The sequence below is a fragment of the Puma concolor genome, chromosome B4, assembly GCF_028749965.1.
Source record: "Puma concolor isolate L17-30 chromosome B4, mPumCon1.1.hap2, whole genome shotgun sequence".
NCBI lineage: Eukaryota > Metazoa > Chordata > Mammalia > Carnivora > Felidae > Puma > Puma concolor.
This window is the reverse complement of record NC_141673.1, coordinates 3,981,222-4,003,681: the sequence shown is the minus strand read 5'-3', so window position 1 is coordinate 4,003,681 and position 22,460 is coordinate 3,981,222. Positions and strand designations below refer to the sequence as shown.

General features: G+C 53.5%; 1 protein-coding gene and 1 long non-coding RNA gene across 7 annotated transcripts in view; both read left to right on the top strand.

Moving 5' to 3' along the window:
• ATXN10 (ataxin 10) overlaps nt 1–22,204 on the top strand; it is a 166,517-nt gene extending 144,313 nt beyond the window's left edge. For 4 of the 5 annotated variants that reach the window (XM_086712011.1, XM_086712012.1, XM_086712009.1 and 1 more), the window contains 2 exons: nt 20,237–20,445; nt 20,923–22,204. In XM_086712011.1, coding sequence (XP_086568137.1) covers nt 20,237–20,445; nt 20,923–20,925 — 212 coding nt within the window. In that variant the 3' untranslated portion in view covers nt 20,926–22,204. The remainder of the gene's footprint in view (nt 1–20,236; nt 20,446–20,922) is intronic. The other variant, XM_086712010.1, reaches the window with a different exon arrangement.
• LOC147578834 (uncharacterized) lies at nt 8,047–14,552 on the top strand. 2 transcript variants are annotated; one of them, XR_015253234.1, is made up of 2 exons: nt 8,047–12,435; nt 13,137–14,552. It is a non-coding gene; the product is annotated as an uncharacterized LOC147578834 (long non-coding RNA). The 2 variants fall into 2 exon arrangements; XR_015253233.1 differs by having other exon boundaries at nt 12,834–14,552.
• Nucleotides 22,205–22,460: the final 256 nt, after the last annotated feature.

The window sequence follows — 22,460 nt, the reverse complement described above, 5'->3', positions numbered from 1 at the left end:
AGCACTCCCCCCATCCCCCCACACGCTTTCTTACTGTGGCTCACTGCGCCTCATGGTCACCGCAGGCAGTCACCTGCACCGACCTCTCACCTGAACTGCCCTCCCCGGGGCCAGCCTTCCGCGTGCTGGGTGCTCGGCTCCCGCGGTCTCTTCTTCAGCCAAAGGTCGCTGGAGCCCAGCCGGGTCCAGTCACCCCTCCTGTAACCTGCCGTGTCTGCGCATCGCAGTGTGTCACCACATGCTTGTGCGTTTACATCTCAGTTGCCCTCTGGGCCAAGTGCTGTGAGGACAGGGACCATTTTTTTCTGTTGTTCACCCCGGTACAATCTGCCACTGTCTGGCACCTAGTAAATGTCCAGTAAACACTTCTTAGACACATAGACGTGTGGGGACAACACTGAACAAATAGCAGCCTGGCGAGAGGTGTGTGTGTGTATTTGGTGGGAACAGGGGCAGTTGGCAACACATGAAAAATTGCTCCTGTGGGTTCTGTGATTCTTCGTGAATCAAGTCAAGTCTGCTCGGCAGCGACGGTTTCAGATTTGCTTCGTTTAACCCCCTCTTCTAATTAACACCAGCCAAGTTTTTACAGAACTTTCAGTATTTTGTGTCAAAAATCAGTAGATATTTTGGGTATGTTTAGACGAGGAATCGTGCTGATAACCATCTCTCCATTCTCTGATCACTCAGGGTCAGCTGCCCATGCACATGTACTTAACCATGCTCTGCGGGATGGGGGCTGAGGCCTCGTGATGCTGTGGGGAGCAGTCCTCAGTCCCCATAGGAGATCAGTGCAGGGGACCCTGGGAGACTGCCACTTTCTTGGCCACCCTTGGGATTAGGAACTTCAGGCCGGCTCTCCTATAGAGCCGACTAGGGCCGAGGGCCGCCGCCCCTGCCCCCAGGCTGGAAACGGAGGCCCGAGGCTCCATTTCTTGGAGGTAGATTCTAGAAACCAGCGGGGATTTCCAGTCTCAGGGAGAGGGCAGCATGTCAGAGGGGCGCTTCACTGGGAAGACCTGCCCTCCACAGCTGCTCCAGGGGCACGAGCCCAGCCAGGCCCCAGCTGTTCACTCGCCCGCCCGCTTGTGGGTCACCCACAGTAATGACACGGTAGCCGAGGCCATCGGAAAATTCCAGCCCCACCACCACAGGGTCAGTTCCTTGTTTGTCAGTTTATTGTGGCAAGTGGGGTTTTTTGTTGTTGTTGCTTCCAAATAGAAACCACTGAGCTTTATTTGAAATGTTTTTCTTTTATTCTTTTTTGATCTGTGTTTTCATCAGCTGTCCTTGATGTGGGCTGTTTTGTTTTGTTTTGTTTTTATTGGAGGGGGAGGGGACAGGCATAGAGAATCCAAACAGGAGTTTTTTTCTGTTCTTTTCTCTCTTTTTTCCCTTCCTTTCTCTTTTCCTCTCTCTCTCTCTCTCTCTCTCTAACACTGAAACACCTTATTTGTAAGTTTCCTTGCGTACAGAAATGTAGCAAGTAGTTTACAGAAATACTAAACAAACTGTGTTTCCCCCCGTGACCTGACCCGTGGCGAGGAGGTGTGGCCCGGGGCAAGAGTGGCAGCCGCTGGGGCCGACACACCCGCACCCCACCCCTCCTAGTTTGTAAGCACTGCATTTACTTTCTTTGGCCTTAAGCTTCTTTGCTTATAAAACAGGCCCTACTCCTATCCTCACAGGATCGTGATGGATGATCTCGTGGTCTATGGGTTCACGCCCTGCATCGGGCTCTGTGCTGACAGTGTGGAGCCTGCGTGGGATTCTCTGTGTCTCTCTCTGCCCATCCCCCGTTGTGCTCTCTTGCTCTCATGCACTCTCTCTCGCTCTCGCTCGCTCGCTCTCTCTCTCTCTCAAAATAAACTTTAAAATGTATATATTTAAAACCAAAACGAACAGGAGACTCGCGGCATTTCAGAAAAGAAGAAATCCGAATGGCCAGCACACCTGGGGAAAGAGCTCAGTGTCGTCAGTCGTCAGGGAAATGCACAATTAACCCACAGTGGGAAACCCACCGGAATGGCTAATGGCGAGGGCCGACAGTATGAAGTGATGGCAAGGGTGTGGAGCAGCAACCTGAACCTCCGAACCTTGCTGGGGAAGGTGTAGATTGGAGTAACCCCTTTGGAAACGTTCCGGCCGTGTCTCCTAACACAACGCACACACCCGGCCTGCGAGCCAGCAGTGCCCTTCCCGGTACCTTCCCCCGAGGGGAGTGCACGCGTGTGTCTTCCAGGCGTGCAAGAGCCTTCACAGCAGAGCCATTGATAATAACCCCAAGGTGGGAGCATCCCGGGACTCATCCGTAGGAGAAGGGATAAATCAATGGTGGCCTGTTGCTACCACGTGTGCAGGCGGGAGGGTGGGTATTACTAGGGAAGGGGCACGCGGGGGCCCTCCGGGATGGGGTGCGGGCGTGTCCTTAATGTCGGTGTAGGTGGAGTCATGGGGACACATCCACGTGAGGAAACCCCTCAAGACGTGCCCTCGGATGTGTGTGTTCTGTTGCGCCACGCACAAGTTTTTTAAATCACCTGTTGGGTTCTTGCCGCGTGCCACGTCCTGTTCTGGCCCCTTCACTGGGGCTAAGACCACCCGCTTCATTGGGAACGTTTATTTCCATTTCCCACTGAGAACGCTAAAGCTCAGGCAGCTGGTTCCTTGACGCCAGCCGCTCCAGATCCGCCCAGCGCGGGAGGGGCAGGGCCAGGGTGCAGGCCCAGGTGTAAGGCCCGTGCTTCGTCCGAATTCAGGGGTCTAGACTTGCCCGTGCGTGCTCGCTTCGCTCCGTCACGGCGTTCCTTTCAGGCGTACTTTCTCCGGGACACGTGGGTAATCAGCTGTGTTGGGTACGAAGTCTCGGACTGATCTTGCCGAACGTGTAGCACATGGTACCCGCTCAGCGCTCTGTTGCAACCGCGGATGATCAAGATGCACCCCTGAGCCTGGAGATGGACCCCCCCCCCCTTCCCGTTTCCCCTCCCTCCTCCTCTGGAACTCTAGACCCGGGTGTCTTCCTCTCTGGGATCCTTCCGTGACCCCCGGGACCAAGCGGAGCGCGCCAGCGCGTCTTTATGAGTCAGTTGTGCTCCGCGTCTCCGGGAGCACACCGCACGGACGTAGCCACATTTGTAACCCCTTCCCTCGAGGACAACTTACCCCGGGTGGGATCTGTGTCCCCGTGCGTTTACACCTCGGGACACGCTCCACACTGGACCCCACGGATCCAAGGGAGCGTTACCAAAGTGTGTTCCAAAGCACAGAGTTTTATGTGGTGTCTTGAACAGCTATTACTTGAGGGAAGGCTCCTAGACGATATGTCCGTACCTGCATATCTGTGCGCACACGCACGAACCGTGCTGCCCAAGCCTGTCTCCAGCAGGACTGCGTGGAGTCCTTACCGTTCTTATGTGCATTTTGGAGACTCTGGACTCTAAGTGCCACATCTTGGGAAACGATGGAAATATATTCCATTCTGTCCTTCTTATTTATTATTTTATTTTCATTTTAGAGGGGGAGGGGCAGAGAGGGACTCTTAAGCAGGCTCCGTGCTCCGCAGGGAGCCCGAGGTGAGGCTCAGTCTCATGACCCTGGCGTCGTGACCTGAGCCCGAAGTCAAGAGTCCGACGCTCAACCGACTGAGCCACCCAGGCGCCCCAGCTCTGTACTTACTGGGGAGTCCAGGCTTGTGACTGGACCTGCCACGCAGCAGCCAGAGGGGGGCCGTTCAGAGAAGTGTCTGAAATACTTCGGGAGGGCACAAGGGGCTAGAGTTGGTGGGGTTCGTAAAAGGTGTAGCCGTGCGCTTCCACGCCAAAGGAGTGCTGGCGCTGTGTTCACAAAACGGTGCCTTTCTGCTGTTGATACCCTGCACTGCCCACCCGGACGTTCAGTGCAGTGACCGGCTAGGAAATCGTTCTGAGGGAAAGCTGTCCCTCCTCTTTCTGGAGGGGAAGAGCCATTTATTTTTTATTTACTTCTGTATTTCTGAGTCCCCAGCATGAAATAGCTGATAAACAGTGATTATTTGTTCTGTTCCTGAGCGGCCAAACACTAGGAACACTCTTAATGCTGTTTTAGTTGAAAAAGATAAACTTTTGGTTTAGCTGGCCAGTGTGATTTAATTTGGTTTTGTAAAGCCCCTCGCTGATTGTCTTGCCCCTCACCTAGTGCGTTTGAAGATGTACAGACCCAACATTTCTCCCCGACCAGAGCAAACAAGTTTATACACACACAGCTTTGCAGGTCAGGGGAGGCCTCCCTGGGGCCCTGCGTGACGTGAGCCAAGCATGGGCCGAGGACCGGACAATGTGCGGGTGCCGCTCCCAGGCTGCTAAGAGTGTAACACGCTGCCACCAGCCCCCCCCCCCCCCCCCGAGACACACACACACACACACACACACACACACACGGATGCATCTAAATGGCACCATTCACAGTGAAAGGGGAAAGAAGCCCTGTTTGTGTGGCTTTTATGGTATCCTAGCAACCAGTTCCCCAGGGCCTGAAGCCGATGGCCGGAGGAGTCCGCGTCCTGTAATGAATGAGGCTTTCACCAAAGTGGACCGCTTCCTGGTTCAGGTGTTGTGGCAAGTAGACCGTTTTTAAGTGAGACGCACACACTTCGAGTTGCGCTCCTTCCCGTGGCCTCTGCTTCGCGTTTCCACGTGCTTGCAGTTTTCCCGCGTCTCTGAAATAGAGGCTGCAAATGACGAGCATCGTTAGCGCACAGATTCTGCGTCCCGCAGGCTGAGGCACAGAAAGTGGTTCTCCCTGAGGCGACAGAGGTGAGAACACGCCGGGGGGCACGCGCCGCCCACGCCTGTCCTCAGGCTGTGTCTCGCTGAGCCTGGTTTGCTCAGCCGTTCCCATCTCAGAGGTCAGAGTGCACCAGGGTTTGCTGTATCTTGTTGACTCGCTAAGAGCAAGATTGCCTGGGGTCGCCTGGGGGACTCCGTCGTTAAGCCTCTGACTTCAGCGCAGGTCACGATCTTGCGGTCCGTGAGTTCGAGCCCCGCGTCGGGCTCTGTGCCGACAGCTCGGAGCCTGGAGCCTGCCTCGGAGCCTGTGTCTCCCTCTCCCTCTGGCCCTTCCCCTCTCTCTCTCTGTGTCTCTCTCTCTCTCTCTCTCTCTCTCTCTCTGTCTCTCAAAAATAAATAAAGATTAAAAAAAAAAAAGCAAGAATGCTTGGGGTTTATTCTCACCTAAGCTAGGAGATGGGAGTCCGCCCTTTCCCGTGGTGAGAACCCCGGTGTGGACCGTGTGGTCTGCCGCCTCCCCCTTGGCACGCACTCACCCTGCACAGGGACCAGGGCAGGGCTGCCGTCACACCGCAGGTAGTGTGCTAGTGGCCGTGGAAGCCGCTTCCTTGGATGGCCTGTCACTTCAGCCACCTGGCTTTGCGATGACACAGCATTTTCGCAGTGTTACTTCCTGATAGTTCCTATTAATGTTTGAAGTAACACCACGTAAAATGCGTTTGAAACCTGAAACAAAACGCCATGCAAATATCTGTTGCCACCGATTCTTAATCTGAAGGATCCTGCGCCACACTTGTGGCTGATTAATATAACAGGTGCTGTTATATACTGATATAGACTCATACTGAGGAGTATAACTTTAGGGAAAGAACGTCTCCGGGGATACGTATTAGACATCCTGGCCGAAATAATTTCTCCCGACTGGTCTTCCATGGTCGTGGTGAGTTTGCCAGCCTGAGGAAGTATTTTGAGTTCTGAAACTACATGAAAGATTCATTCCTGATGTTACTCTCTTTTCTCCTGGGTTTTTCTTGGAGCGGTGGCAGGCTGACAAGCAAGACGGAGAAGACAGTACAGAGATTCCCTGTGCATTTCCATCCCCACCGGGGTGGGACGTTTGCCGCACGTGGTGAACACCCACTGACATGTCATTGTCACCCATGGTCCGCACTTCCCAGGAGGATTCGCTCTTGGTGTCGTGTGCGCTGTGAGTTTGGACAAGTGCGTAAGGACGTGCATCCCCCATTGTAGTACCTGGAGGCCTGGGGAATCCTCTGTCCTCTGCCTGCAAACGCAGATCTTTTTCTGATCTCCGTGGTTAACACCTTGTTTGGAGTGCCCTGCAGATGCCGGGATCACACAGTAGGTGGCCTTCTCAGACTGGCTTCTGTCACTTGGTGCTCCGCATTCCAGTTTGCTCCATGACTTCTCATTTCTTTTTTAGCACCGAGCGTCGCGTTGTCTGCATGGACCAGATACTCGCTTTTCAAAATCACTTCCTGTTAACGTTATGTGTGCATGGTGGTCGTTCTGCACCTGTCCCCCAGCGTCTCTACAGTATGGAGAAGAGCATAAAGAGAGCTTTGCTAATTCTTGACTTTGTGTTTCAGAAAATTGCTGTCTCCCGTATAGATTTGACCATAAAGAAATGTCTGAGGGCCGCCTGGGCGGCTCAGTCAGTTAAGCGTTCAGCTCTTGACTTGGGCTCAGGTCACGACCCCAGGGTCGTGACATTGAGCCCCGCGTCGTGCTCCATGCTGAGCCTGAAGCCTGCTTATGATTCTCCCTCTTTCTCCCTCTCTGCCTCTCTCCTCCACTCACACACGTGTTCTCTCTCTCTAAAAAGAAAGGGACAGGGAGGGAGGGAGGGAGGAAGGAAGGAAGAGAGGGAGAGAGAAAAGAGAAGTCTGAAACAGCCTAAAGTTCACATGCGTGACAGTGTCCAAACACAGCCCCTGGGGGTTTCAGAAGCCTGTCTCTGCACAGAGCAGTCTGCATTCCCTTTGAAAGCATATTCAGCAAAGTTGACCGGTCACCGGGAGATCCTTCTGTCTGTTTATTTTCAAGTAATCTCTCTGCCCGATGTGGGGCTTGGACCCACGACCCGAGATGAGAGCTGTGTGGTCTGCCCCCTGAGCCAGGCAGGCGTCCCACCAGCACATCCTCTTCGTGCTCGGTAACGCACCTCCCTTGCGTCCCCAAATGGCATTACCGAGCGACATCACTGGCAGATCGCGCGTGAGCCCTGGGGCACTTGATGGGCACAGCAGGCCCTGAGGGTAAGGTCTGCCTTCGAAAGAACTGGCGAGTTTGGACCCCACTGACCACCCACGTGAAACGTATGCAGTCCTGGCGCATGGTCTGTGCTTAGTAAGTAGTCGTAGCATTTAACTGGATGTTTGTATTTTGTTACAAAGTTAAGTATTTGCCAGTTTTTCCTTTTTTGCATTCCCTTTAGTAAAAAGAGCAGTTTGGGGTGTGTTGAGGATGTTACTAAATGACTTTTTACAGTTGCTGTACTTAAATGCCATTGCTACACAGACTGCGTATTTTGTAAAACACTTGAGAGAAGTTTGGCATCGAGGGAACATGTTCCAGGGAACCCTAAAGTCAGGATTTTTGCCCAAAATGACCTCGGTCAGATTTAGCAGTGAGGGAGAAGGGTCTGGGCAGAGCGTGGATGCCCCACGGCCGGTTCAGCACCGTGAGATGGTGACTCCCTGGCTTTCGTGTTTTGGGATCGTCATTCCTGGCAGGAAGTGTTGTACTCTCTGTACCACTTTCTAGAACCAACAGATTTAAAAAACAAACAAACAAACCCTACCGGGTGAGTGAGTGAGTGTCTGGAGGAAGGAGGGCCGGCAGCGGCCCCTCGGTGAGTCCCTGTTGACCACGTGAAGGAAGCTGTGGGCTGAGCCTCTGCGCGGAGGCCACTTTCGCGACAAGAGGACCCACGGGTGGGACGGAGGAGGGCCGCGCCAGCCACCAGCACGCGACCCGAGCCTGCTGGTGTCTCTCCCTTCAAACCACATGGGCCCTGAGGAACTTGGAGGAAACGCCGGGCCTGCCTCACAGGAGTGAGGCGTGGGGGCTGCAGTCGGGAAGGAAGGCCTCCAGATCCTCAGCCTTTCTTATCCTCGTGGCCACCCCTTCTTCACCTTGGATGCTCGCGCAAATCCAGAAAATAGAAAAAGAAAGCTCACTTCCAGATGTCCCCTTTTCCACGCTCTTCTGTCCTCTGGTCCGAACCTCCCTCCCAGGTAGGGGTGAAGCACTGGTTCCTGCGAGCTGCCGGGAAGGGCCGTTTGAGGGGCGGACAGATCTTCTCTTCAGGGTTAACTGAGTGCAACTGGAAGCAGCCCCGTGCTGTGAAAGAGCCTCGCGGGTGGACGGAAGCCGGGCCGAAGAGGACAGTTTGACAGCCAGGACCCAACCCTGCACTTGGGATTTTTCACAGCGACTGCGACCGGCCTTATTTTTTACAAGAGATTCTCGTCTTCATGTTTGGGTAGCGGCCTAATTTTACGTTCTTACGGAAGCTCACAGAATGATGGCCCCGTGCAGATAACAATCTGTATTTCCCGGTTCGGGACCGGAACCACCTATAGAAAGTCAACACATTTTCCCAGTTTTTGAGAGAAACCGGGTTATGTCAGAATCAAAACGACTTCTGTCTTTCTCTCCGAAAGCACTTCGGAGTGTTGGTAGGAAACACCAGGAAATCCTAACAGGTTTTCAGCAAGAAAATGATGTGAGGGTCCCTGGCCTCCTCCTCCCACCTTGCTGCTGCTGCTTTTTTTTTTAGCATATTTTTTTAAGGTTTATTCATTTTTCAGAGACAGAGCATGAGCGGGGAGGGGCAGAGAGAGAGGGAGACACAGAATCCGAAGCAGGGTCCGGGCTCCGAGCCGTCAGCACAGAGCCCGACGCGGGGCTCGAACCCACAGACCGGGGGATCGTGACCTGAGCCAAAGTCGGATGCTCAACCGACCGAGCTGCCCGGGCACCCTGTAACCATCTGTGTTTCTAACGGAACTAGCCTTTTTCACACCAAGCATTAGGATTTTACTGAAACCTCATGACCACTGTGAGGCAGGTACTGTCATTGTCCCATTTTACAGAAGAAGAAGTTGAGGCAGAAACGGTCATGACTGGCCACGGCTCTGCACTCCTGAGCAGCAGGCCTGGCGTTTAGAACCCGCACTTTCTGACTCCAGGGCCCAAGAGCTTCATGTGGGTCCTGTGATCATTTGACACACTGGGGCATGGTCTCCCCGCCCTCCCCCCCCCCCCCCCCCGAATGGATGAAGCAGCCAAGGCAAAGGGTAATGAAGTCCCGGCCTGACAGAGGGGTCGGGGGCTCCACAGCCTGCCCGGGGCCCCGTGCTGTCCCTCAGGTGTGCCGGGGGCTGGGCAAGACGCACGGCAGACGTCCCCTCCCGCCGTCCTCACATGTCACCTGACCAGCTCTACCTTGTTGCGGTTGCGTAAACTGGCCCCAAGTCGCACATCGTACGAAGTGGCCGCGTTGGAATTTGAGCCCTGGTCTGTCCTTTTCCAGGACCTTCCTCTGGCCTCGGTGGACCCCTCCTGGGCCCCCGTTCCCACACTTTCCTCTCGAAACCACGCTCCACACAGCTACCCGAGACAGGGTCCTGATTTCTCTACTTCGCTCTTGCCCCAGGTTCTAATTGTACTGGAGTAAAACACAGACTCTTCACCGCATCCCGATCCCCTGCAAGGTCTGCCTTGTTGCTTTCCACCCTCCCGACACAGAGGTGACCCCGGACCTTTCTTCGTGCCTTGGGGCTTGTGCACGGCCCGCAGCCCTCTGCCCCAACACCCCTTTCTTTGTAGCCTGTGGGTCTGAGAGTGGTGGTGCCTCCTCGGAGAGGCCGCCTCCCACTGCCCTTGCCCGGTGAGTCAGTCTCTAGAATGTAGATGCCACAAGGGCAGGCACCTGACCATCCTGGGAACTGTTGTTTTCCCAGCATGGAGCGTGGTGTCTTCACATTTGCTGATGAGCGACTAGATCATGGCTGACTTCTTCAGACAGCCGGGTGTGTGATCAGCCGTTTGGATCTAAATCCCGTGCTAATTCCAGTATAATGCTCAAGGAGCAGATTGTTTGCAGAGAGGAGGAAAAACACATTAGAGTATTAGATTTCTATAACGGAATGAGATTTTTCTCCCCAGAGTGAGGCGGCCGGTACTTTAGAAGTTGTAAGAGAGACATATGTCAGGGAAGAACCTTAGAACTTAACGTCACCACCGCAGCCAGCTTGGCCTTCATATAAATAGCCCAGCGGGCCCGTGGTATTTATTTCCAGTTAACGTGGAAGGCAGTTGCACGTGATAAATTTCTGCCGAGTGGTCTTCCCTTTAAAACGGACACGGCCGAGCTCCTCCCGTAACCAGAATGAGTGGGCTCCCGGGTCTGTGCTCTGTCCTTCGTTCCCCTGCTACTGAGAGAAGTGGAAGCCGACAGCACAGGATGAGAAACACCACCGCTCACGGGCTCGCTTTGGGGCGGAGGAGTGTGGGCGGGAAACGGACGTGTCTGCGGGCCCACCCCTCTTGACCGCTGACTTTCTGGGAGCTGGGGGGGTCAGGAGGGGGTGGGGGGAGAGACAGGCCAGCACGGTGACCCGTGGAGCGGACCGTCCCGGGCGACCAGTGACAGTGGTAACGTGTTCAGGCCCCTGGCACGTGCAGTTTGTGAACACAGCCTCTGGGGCACCTGCTGCGTCTCGTCTAGTCTGAAATCTGCCAGAACCCCCACACCGTTTGTCTGTCATTGAAACAGAAGCCTTGCTCTCTTAGAAGTATTTCTGACCCTTAGCTGTGCTGCGTAAACTTCGGACTTCGTTAGCGCTAGACTGACACTCATTTTCTGTGATTTAGTTGAGACTACTCACTTTTTCTACTCCAAATACTAACTTCATTTTGAACTGTTTTTTTCTTGATGTTTATTTCTTTATTTGGGGAGAGAGACCGCGCGTGCATGTGTGCAGGGGAGGGGCAGAGAGAGAGAGAGAGAGAGAGAGAGAGAATCCCGCACAGGCTCCACCGTGTCAGCACAGAGCCCAACGTGGGGCTCGATCTCATCAACTGTGAGGTCACGACCTGAGCCGAAACCAAGAGTCAGACACGTGGCCGACCAAGCCGCTGGCTCTCCTTGAACTGTCCGTCAGCTAGTTCCAGGGGTGCTTCGCAGAGGTAGTCGCTCTAATCTCTGAAGCTTATTTTGTCCTTCGGATGCTTTGAAGAGAAAGGGACCTTACTTCAAGCATCATCAGACCCACCGTCCCTTTAACTGACTTGGAGGCAGAGGTAGGAGGCTTGCGGTTAGACTGAGCCACAGGAAGAACCGCTCTGTCCGCCTGCTCCCCCCGCCGCCCCCACTTCCCTCCTCGTCGGCCACGCTCCCGGACAAGTGCTCGGAAGTAGGTGGCGCGGTGGTCGCGAGGGTGGGTGCCGGAGCCCGCCTCCCACCCTGGCTCAGCCACCTGAGGGTGCGTGACCGCGGACCAGCGTGAGCCCCGGCGTCTTGTGTCGTCGTCCGTAAAAGGAGGGTGACGGTACCTGCTGCAGAGTGCATCCTGAGGACGGAATGCTTGCTCCGGGTCCTGGAACAGCCCCGACGTGTCCCGGGCGTGTCACAGCCGCCGCCGTCACGTTTATTGCGCTTGCTCTTACTGTTGCGTGCAGATACGCGGACGGTCTTGGTTCCTGTGAGAGGCGCTGGAATCGGTTCCTCTCGCAAAGCCTTGCTTACCGCGGGGTCCCTGCGGAGAAGGTCACTGCTGCTCACCCGACGATTCCTTTATCCCAGAGAGCACACGGTACTTTACGGACGTCCTCTTGCCTGGCAGACGGGGCCTGGAGCCTCCCGGGGGGGTCTCTGCTGTGCGACCACGGGCTTCCGCTCATGATTGCTCCGTCCTCGGGGGCCGGGCCATCTCAGGCGGCTCCACGCGGTCTCCGGCCGCGGCCCCGAGCGGGGATCGCAGCACCAGGGCGGCACGGTGTCTTTAGGAGTTTGTCGTGTCCAGAGTGCATCTCCCCGACGAACGCTCCCCTGCAGCGCGAGGGTTGACTTCGTGTGGGGATGGGCCCCCGCGCTCGTGCGTTCAGTAACCTCTCGCTCACGGCCCACCTGCCCTGGAACAGCTTCGAAGTAGGTAGAAGACAGGCAGGGGGCATTCGTCCCGCGGACGCTGAAAGCGTCTCTCCTTCCGCGCGCCAGGAGCTGCGGGGACGAAGCCGGCGGTCCCGGCACACAGGTGATCACCCGTTCTGTGGGAGGGGTCCGGTTCACCCCGTGACCACAGCCTGAGAAGGGGCGCGGGAGGGGGGCCCGGGGAGGGGGGCGCGCAGCGTGATGGGCCCTGGGGGTGGGGGTTCTTCCTGCGCTGCTTACCGAGCGCGTGCTGCGTGCCCGCCACGTGCCAGGCGCCGCTGAGATGGGACACGCGGGGGCTCACCCGGCGTCTCGGAGGTGACACTGGAGTGCGGCCCCAGATGCACATGGAACCGCTTCACGGCCCCAGAAGCCTTTAGTGTGGTTTCAGTTAGAAGTGGTGGTGGCCGTTTCTGATCCCGAGACCTGTCGTGGGATGTGGACGCCTCGCTCTGACCGCCCCGTGCCACACTGCGCTTTCAAGTGGTGAGTCAAGTGATTCCAGACTGTGTCATGCACGAAATTGGTCGCGGTGCCCTCGGAGCCTTTACCTCCAAAACCCCGCGGCTGTGAGCTACCCACGCAGCCCTCACTCGGCCGCAGGAGCTTCTGGGGTGGGGAGCGGGTGTGGTGACAGAGGGCAGGGGCCTCCTCCTCCCGTCACTTGGCCGGTGTCACTTTGCTCATCTCGGAGGCTTGGGCTTTATACGTGTGGGATTTGTCAAGGACCAAGCGCTCCTAACCCGGCTGGTGTGGAGGGGGTGGGGGGCAAGAGACAGACAGCGTCCGCACGCGTGTGACGGCGCTGGGGACGCGGAGCCACCTGAGGTGGGGGGAGAGGAGCAGAGGCCCGTGAGGTGCTGAGTGTCGGGTCTCCCCCGTAGAGGCTCCACTTGCGGAAAGTAAGTCGTGCCTACCAAGGACAGAGCATGCACCCTTTGTTCCAGAATCACCTAGAAGGTGCTGATCGGGGTTCAGCCCAGGAAGAAAGTGTCTGACACAGCTCTGTCAGAATTTGGCAGTTTGTGTTCTTGGGCCTTGTGGCTCTTCTTGTGACGTCCTAGTCCCCTGGGGATTCAGAGGCCAGGAAACGGCCCCTGCCTGCAGAGGGGGTGGTTCCGGGATGACTCCTTCCTGCCCCTTCTTGGAGCTTGTGCGAAACACAAGTATTATTTCATATTCTCCAGACTGTGGCCTGTAATCTACCAATCTGGCAGCTGTCCCCCCGCCCCCACCAGCTGGGTCAGTCTTCCCGTGACCACGCTCAGGATTCGCAATTAGCCAGTAATTGGTAAATGAGCGAGGACGCACGCGTTCATTTGTCGGTGCCGCCGGGACACAACACGCGGCAGAGCCTCGAACGGCTCGGATCCGCACGGCGCTGGAGCGCCTGAACCACAGATGTTCCCTCATATGAAAATACAGAAGTGCGGAGGGAAATCAGATACCAGATAGGCCGACAATCTGGAGAAGGAGGAGGGAGCCAGATGGGCGGTTTGTGGCGGTTATCGGGCACACTCTGGCTTCCAGCGCCAGGCGGGGAGACCCCGGATAGAATCCGCACCGCAGAAACTTCTGCTTTAATTTCCTGACGGAGAAGAGCATGGGGTTAGCCGGATGACATAATGAGAGTTAAGAGCAGAAGGTAATTATGGTAGATGAAGGCAGAAGGAAAGGGAAGTATGTTGGCCCTTGGAGGTCGAGTCAGTCCGTGCAGGAAAAGCATGTGCTGCCCCGGGAAGGGAAGGAACGTGGCCGTGTTTTCCAGGTGTGTCCTGACCGCCGGCCCTCGTCTGTCCGCAGCTGGGTGCCCCTCACCCTCCAGAAACCCCTGAATCGTGAGCTCCTCCTCCTTCACCACCTCCACTCGGACGTCCTCTGTGGTTTGGACAAGGTCCTCGTCCTCCGGCAGAGGCCTCGGGGGAGCCCAGGGATCCCGGGGCAGCAGTTTGAGAGACGCCACTTGTCTCCCCTCAGAAAGTCAGTACATGAAGAGCAGGGCTGAAGTTGGTGAGGACCTGGGAAGCGGGGCCCCCCAGGACACCCCCCGACGCGGGCAGGTTCTCCGACTTGTGTGGCTAGGAGGAAGGCGGAAGTAAGTCATTGCCGCGGGAAGAGAAGCCGCCCTTTCGGTGCCTGCTCGTCCTTTGCCTGACAGCATCGGCATATTTAGAAGTATTTTGTCTTTTAGCAAGGGAAAGCGTTTTCAGAAGCATTTTAAACTGAGCCACTTCTTGGCACTCTGAAAGATTCTTCAGTTTTACCACTTCCGTGAAGATACCAGTTTAGATACGGAAGTCGTTTGAAAGCATCCTGATCTTTAGCAGAACCGTAGCTTCGTATTACAAAAACCTTAATATTATAACGTGGCGGGTAATTACACGGTTTTTGTGAAACCCGAAAACCTGATCAAGTAGGTTCGCCTCATATCGAACATCCTGTTCTCACACCAACTTTGTAAAAGGTTTTTATGCTCTGTGCCCTGCGAAATAGCTGACTTTGTTAGGCAATACGTAAATCCTATGCCATCAATGGGCTTGTTGTCTAAAATTAATTTTTCGAAATGTATCCCGAAAGCAAAAATTAAATGTAGATCCTATGTATATAGTACCTACGTTTGTTATATACGTATTGTATATGTTAAGATGTTAAATATAGATGTATGCTGTGCACGTACAGGTTTATAACATAGAAAATATCATAGATATTACATAGATAGTATGTACACACACGTTATCAAAATCTTTTAACATAAGCTAAATTGTTTTGATTTAGATAATGTGAGTTTTTCTTTTTTTTTTTTTTTACATTTGTTTATTTTTGAGAGAGAGAGACACACACACCAAGAGTGTGAGAGGGGGAGGGGCAGAGAGAGAGGGAGACACAGAATCCGAAGCAGGCTCCAGGCTCCGAGCTGTCAGCACAGAGCCCGACACGGGGCTCGAACCCACGAACCGTGAGATCATGACCTGAGCCGAAGTCAGCCGCTTAACTGACTGAGCCACCCAGGCGCCCTACTAATGTAAGTCTTTCAATGCCAGGACTTTAAAAAGCTCATTTATTCACTCAACAAATATTTATTGGTGCCTTCCGTGTTCTAGGCCAGAGGTAGGCAAACCTTTTCTGTAAAGGTTTAAATTTAGTAAATATTTTTGGCTTTCCTAGCCAGACGGTCTCCACCACACCTCCACAGCTCAGCCGTTGGAACATGAAAGCAGCCATAGTCAGTAGGTCAGTGAATGGGCATGAATAAAGTGCCAGTAGAACTTCATTGGCTATGGGTACTGAAATTTGAGCTTCAAATAATTTCCATGTGTCACCAGTTAGTAGTAGCTTTTGATTTTTTTCCCCCAGTGATTTAAAAATATAAAAACTATTGTCAACTTGCATCCGTACAAAAACACAGGCCCTAATTTGCTGACCACTGTCCTCAGCATCCTTCCAGCCACAGAGCCGGAGCGGTGACCGGAACGGAGCCCCTGTCCTCCCGGGCCCTGCGTTGGGGTACACAGGTGTCTGATTCTGAGAACTGAACGGATGTTGCCCTTCTTACATGGAACCTTTCTCATCGGACACTTCCAACTGCAGTGTTTTAATTCTCTGACTTTAAAGTGAATTTGGCACATCAGTCTGCTGGTTCGTCACATCCGTGTTGGGAGATTTTCTAGATCGCACTGTCTCCCGGCCTACATTTTTGTGCCTCACGAACACCTCATCACCCGACTTGTCCAAGGCCGCAGGGTTCGGTGTTGAGCTGGGTCTTTCCGAAGCCCGGGGCTGCGGCTCTGGGCCCGAGAGGGGCCTCCTCCTTCCCAAGCACGGCAGTTCTGGGGTGCTCATTGCCACTGTCCCCTTTGTGCCTGTGTCCAGACCCCAGAGTGCCCTGTTGAGGAGCCGGCCAGCCCTGTGGAGTCCTCACTCGAGTGCTGATTGCAAGGCTCTTTCAGGGCAGTCTTGTCGCGCACAGGCTCACGCCTTGTATTTGCAGTAGCTATGGAAACTTTAGAAGCTGTCTCTCTAAAGCCAGGCGCACAATAAAGCACTTCACGTGTTGGTTGGATTAGACTTTAGAAGATGTTTAATTTTCTTCCCCCGCTCTTTCTCTCTGTCTGTCTCTTTAGAGAGGGAACAAGAGGGCAATGTGAATATTAACTGGGACTCCCTTTAATCTCCCTAGCGACCCTTCGGGCTGTCTAGGGCTGCGCAGGCTGCCCAGGGCTCCGGGCTTTCAGAGCCGCTAACGAGGAGAGCCATGCATATTCATGAGCCAGGCTCGTGTGCGTGAGATGCCGCTTGTAAGGGCTTGTTTCAGTGTTTTCTCTTTTCAACTCAAATTTTGTGAAAGAAACGACCGCTAAATTTGGTTTTTTTAATTATGATTAAGTCAGAGCCCCTGGACAGTAGTGCTAAAGCGTTCTCCCTGGAAATAGGGACAAAGGAGAGCATGTCTGTGTGGCATTTAATTTATAGATGGGACAACACAGACCCCGAGTGTGGGTGCTCACCGAGGGTGGAGAAGCAGAGCAGGCCTTTCCTATTTGCTCGGGGCACCGTGTTCGAACTTCACGAAATCCTCCTTCAGGAGGAAATACGATTTCACATTGACAAGAATGGGAAACATACATTTATGTGAAAAGTCGGGGGGGGGGGGGTTGCTGTTCAGTTATTTCCGATCTTCAGAGTGTGCAAAGGAGCGGACTCCAGCGTGTGGCCCTACCTCTCCCGACCCCCCACTCCGTCCACACACATCTTCTTGCCTCCTGAACACCAGTTGCAGAAAAAGACAGACGTGCTTTTTCTGCTTTGGGCTTTACTGCTTCTTATATTAGGTTGTCCGCTGCGTGGCTGTGCCGCGAATCTGTCCCTCGAGAAGTTCACAGCGGCTGCGTTGTGCTCCCGGAGTCGTGCTGGCCCAGCCAGGAGCAGCGCCCCTGCCCGGTCTGACCGCCGGGAATCTTCACCCCTCTCCTTCTCCTCTGGGTTCCTCTTTTGCTACGTGCAGAATGGGGGGCGCGTGGGTTTTTCGTTTCCAAGCGCTTCCAGGGCGAAGTGCCACTAAGCTGCCGTGGCACCGCTTCCACAAGGCGCGTTGGTTGCCTCGCCACGACGCACGTGATTGAGATCTGCCCTCTCATCTGCCCACGTGGGAATCCTCCCGGTGTCTCTTGTCCCATACCCTGTATCGACACCACGCACGCAGCTTCCTCGCCTGGGTTGCATTTGTAGTGGGTTTCTTTCATCTGATCTTTCCGCCGTGCAAAGCCCTGAGTCAGCAAACCACACCAAGAACCAGAAGGAGAAGCACAGCCTGTGTGGGTCACTGCTGTGCCACCGCGGCCCCACCCACGTGGCGAGTGGGAGCTAGCACGCCTTGTTCAGAGGTCCCACAGACATCTCCCGACACTGTGCTTGGAACAGAGGCGGATCACACTTGCCCCCGAGGAGTTCGCAGGGCGTCTGGGTGGACAGGTAGAAACAGACAGTCATGGCTTCCAAAGTCCGCAACTCACTTTGTGCCTGGAGCCAGACTGGAGGCATAGACGTGAATCTGGTGCGGCTCCTGCCCTCGAACGTCACAGTCAGGTGGGCGCAGTGCACCTGGAAGAGCTGCCGGAGACACACAGTGAGCGCGCCTGACTCGTGGCGCTCAGAGGCAGCCCGGGACGCGAAGGGCACCCGGCGAGAAGGGTGCCCAGCGACCACGGGGGGGGGGGGGGGGGTTGTTTCCCCGTCACACGCACTTTGATCCCTGAAGCTCTGGACGATGGTTCTTTGCTGCAGAGACGCTCCGCCTTTCATCTGGCAGTGTCCGGGCTGCATGGGATCCCTCCATTGCCGAGCCAGCGCCCCACCTCCCGCCCCCGTCTTTAGGAGCTCTCAGTGAGACTTCAGTTTTCCTGCGTTCAGTTCTGTTGCAGTGAATTAACGAACAGGAAACCTTCGAAAGAAGTACTCCACTCCTATCACGTAGCGCTCAGGACATACACACACGAACCAAAATTCTTCAAGCGTATGTATTTATTTTCTTGCCTGAATTTACCCTTCTGTTGCTTGCTCCTTCAATCTGGTCTCTTGATCACTGCCCCCCCCCCCCCCCGTTTGGTACAAAAAGTGAGGAGTTTGTAGAATGAGGTCATTCTGGATGAGAAAGTACTTGCGGCAAACAATTCATTGTTCAGAAATTCACTAACACATCAGAAGTTTTGTCACCCAGGATTCTCATTTTTATTCTTCATACTGGCGCAGAGTTGGGGGGGGGGGGGCCGTTCGGTGATTGTGGAAAAGGGGCGGAAATTCTAATTTAGGCCTTTATGCATCTGGATGTTTGTACGGACTCGATCTCCAGAAAGGAAATACAGCCCTGTAAAGGGCCTGGGCTTTGTCATCGAAGGATGACCGATAAGTGGCAAAAGGGCATTCTGCCACCAAAGGGGGACGACTAATTCTAGAATCAGCATCAGCCGGGTGTCCACAATTCCTGTTCTGTGCCGTCTGGAACAGGTTAGTCATTTATACTCACAAGTGGTTTTGATGATAAACCTCCAGAGGCGAGCAGACGTCTGCTCAGCCTCGGCACTGCCCGAGGCCGCCTCCGGGAGAGGTGGGCCGGTGTGGACTGTCTGTGAGCAGGGGAGCGCAGAGGCCATGAGGAACTCCAAGACCTTGTCAGGATTGTGAGCCAGCGTGGGTGTGTCAGAGGGACGGGGACGGAGCAACCCTTTAACCCCAAGAAGACACATCCTGAACATAAACCTGCCACGTTTTCCATGCCTTGGTTTGTCTGACTTTGGTGGACAAGCCGATTTTTTACCATTTTGCTTTGAGCTTTTTTTTTTTTTCAATGTTTATTTTTGAGAGAGAGACAGAGCAGAGCACAAGCAGGGGAGGGGCAGAGAGAAAGAGAAGGACACACAGAATCCGAAGCAGGCTCCAGGCTCTGAGCTGTCAGCACAGAGCCCAATGCGGGGCTCAAACCCCGGAACCGCGAGGTCATGACTTGAGCTGAAGTCGGACGTTTACCCGACTGAGCCACCCTGATGCCCCTACTTTAGCTTATCGAACTAGGGAAACCGTTTGATTCACTTTCTTTCCCAAACACTACAAGAAAGAGCCTTTATACATATTGAAGCCTTTCTCTGTGGCTTCCTGTGTCCAGTTGAGGGAGCTAGAAATGTCTGAGCACCAGCCTCACCACTATGCTGGGAGCTGGGACAGGGTCAGAAGTGTTGACCCTTCAGACTGGAGAGCCTGATACAATTTGGGGGCACAGATGCCCCCATTCTGACACCAGAAATGCCTGCACAGGAAACATCTGGCGATCGGGGAAAGGGTTTGTTTTTCTTGCCAGCTTCCATCCGATGGTGGGCAGGGAGGCCTTTCTTTATTGGAGAAAGCATCTGCCCCACCCCAGGTGTTTGATGTTCCCTCCGGAACCACAGAAGGTGCCAGGCCCACCGTATTCGACACCTCTGATGCATCCCTGGACCCAGCGCCAAATGCTGCTTGGTACCCGAGGCAACTTCTATAGTTTTTTTGTAGAACAACATGCGGCAGCAACTTAATGCTTCCCTGAGATTTTCACAGCTCTTGGTCACTAAAAGACCTCAGTAAACGCAGCGATTCTGTCGTCTTCATAGGCTCTCTTTCTGCTGTGAAGGCTGCTGTGCAGGACACGCAAAATTAGGGCTGGGGCCCAGCAAGGCCGAGGGGATGAGATGCTTTCTTGAGAGCACAAGTATTCAAACTAAATACAGCAAATCCTTCAAAGGCCTTCTGGCTTCATCTTTCAAATGCGGCGGAATGAGGGAAATTCCATGGTGACTCCTAGGGAACAATTCTTATTTATAACTGAGCTTGCTCTAAACAAGATGAGTCCTCTCGCCTGCTTCTAACTTGGCATCTTTGTGACTAATGCTGTAGTGTTCTTATTCTTTCCCTGGTGGCTCCGTAACATTATCCAACGTGTGTGTGTGTGTGTGTGTGTGTTGTGTGTGATCATAGACCTCAGACATGGCTACTTCCAGCTTTTGCTTGCTTGCTCGCTCGTCCATTCAACGGGTCTTGGTTAAGTAAGTACGTCTGTGTGCCCGTTGTTGGATATCACACACATGCACACGCACGTGGGACATACCTGTACGATTCCTGTGTCACGTCTGTTCAATCAGTTCCCCCTCTGGGTTGCTCGTGACACATGGTCAGGAGGAGCTCGTTCGCCAGTGCCGGGTTCGTCCCCCTCCTTTCCAGTAGTGCTCGTGTGGACTCCTGAACCGGGAAAATGTGTTGGCAGATTCCTTCACCCCACTTCCAGTCCTGACCCAGTGGGTGGTGTATGCCATCCGAAACCTTACAGAAGACAACAGTCAGAACCAAGACTTGATCGCGAAGATGGAACAGCAGGGGCTGGCCGACGCCTCCCTGCTCAAAAAGATGGGTTTGGAAGTTGAAAAGAGGGGTGACAGGCTGATTCTGAAATCCACCAGTGGCACGCCTCCGCTGGTGAGTATGCCGGGGGAGCAGCCGGTTTGTGCAAAGCAGCCCCCACCCCCTGTTCCCTTGCCCACGGGCAGAGCTTCTTCCCGAAAACCCGGATGGGAGCGTGTTGCCTTCTCAGATGGCCAAGAAAGCCCTCAATTTAATCGCAAATAACATTTTGGTCAAGCTTTAAGCTGCCATTTTCTTAAAAATGAGAAGTTCCGACTCGTCTGGGGGGAGATACACAAAAAGCATGTCAAAATTTCTGTGCGGTCTAAAAGTTTCTGACGGCAATTGGGTTTTCCTGACGAGGCAGCCGATGCAGGTAAGCCCCCTTTGTCTTGTGGAATGGGTTGTTTCAGGTCCCTCCCTCAGCTGTGTGCGTGCCTGCGTGTGTGCGTGTGCGCGCGCGCGTGTGTGTGTGTGTGTTTTCCCTTGGGTGATTCTTATAAATAGATCCGTTATATCTGCAATTTTGTTTTCTTTTTTTTTTTCTCTTAGTGAACGAACTGTCCATTGAAGCATCTGAATTTTGGGAATCTGTTTCACGGACTTTCCATCTTCTGCAGTATATAACATTGCAAGTGTTTGAAGATTTGTTAAGTACAAATTCAGGCATCCATGAATCTTAGGTAATAGAGTTAGATGTGTATGAGCTCGAAAGTGAAAGTAACTTGAGTATTTTGTGGTCTCTTTGCTTTAGAAACGTAACCGTTCGGTTTCCTTTGTCCCCATGGATACAGTGTGCATTGAAGTCATATACTGTACTTACTGTGGCGGCAGATAATAAATTGTTTTCCTGGAGGGCGTATCCCTTATTCGGCAAAGACTGGGGCATTTGCTCGGATTCCATTTGTTCCTTCAGATGGCGGGTCGGCCTGATTACTTTTCTTCTCTGCTCGTTGGGTTTTCTGAACTCTGGCAGGCAGTTGAAGTAGGTTTCTCACTGTGATTAATTCTAGCAGTCTCTTTTCACCCTTTCTGCCTTTCCAAAACATTGACAAGACTCATTTCCAGCTAATTAATTCGAGAGATGCTGAAGAATAGAGAAGCTCCCTCTTCATTTTAGGGACTGGGCTGTGCTGTCACTGAGCCCAGCCCTTTGGAACGTTGTGGGCGATACAGGGAGTGAGTGGGGAGAGCGTGAGGGCCATTAACTCTTCTCTTTCCAAATCCCCCGGGGAGCTAGACCTCCAGACCCATTGTTCTCACAGGCGCATGCCTGCCTCTTACCCACTTTCATGCCTCCTCCGTGAAGGGCACTCTGTGCCTAGGACCACAGGATTAAGGGACGTCCACGTCTCATTCAGTTTCAGAGGCACTGTCTCCTAAAGCCACTCCACGTTTCAGCCACGGCTCCACTCTCCGGAGTTGCAAAAGTAGTTTTGGGGACCAGGAGTTAGCTTGACCTACATCTGTCTATTTCTGTCCTTTTCTCTCTATACACGTACTCCTGTTAGAGGTGGAGCTGGGTTAAACGAGCACTGAAATCTTTGAGGCCGCCCAGAGCATTGATGTAACCAGCAGAGAGCTCCAGAGGGAGGTCACGTACGAATGCCTAAAACGTTCTTGAACAGCCATGTTACTAAACTGTCTAGATTTTGCACAGTCCCTGTTGAATCTTCCAAAATAAAAACAACGAACACCCAGCCAGAAGTTTTACAGAAATACCGATTGTTCTAGAATAAAGTGCTTCTAAGTTTTTTTGTAGCCATACGTAAATTGCTCTGTACAAACAGCTTAAGCATGTTCAGAATGAAATAAAAGTTGTCCCACGTGCTAATGTACTCTCGATTTCTGAAGAAACGTCAACTTCCAGAATTGTGGTAATCTGTAACGGTTTTTTCTCTCATTTATGACATTCCATCAGTAAAGAAGCCTTTTTTCAAAATTTAAAATGCACAAAGAAGTCATTCTCTTCTGGGACACAAAGAGTTAACATCCTGTTCTCAAATAGAGGCCCTCCAAAGGGGGAAAAAAAAAAAAAAACAGTGGGAGTCCCTTTTCCCTTTTAACAAGTTTGCAATAGACACTTCTTT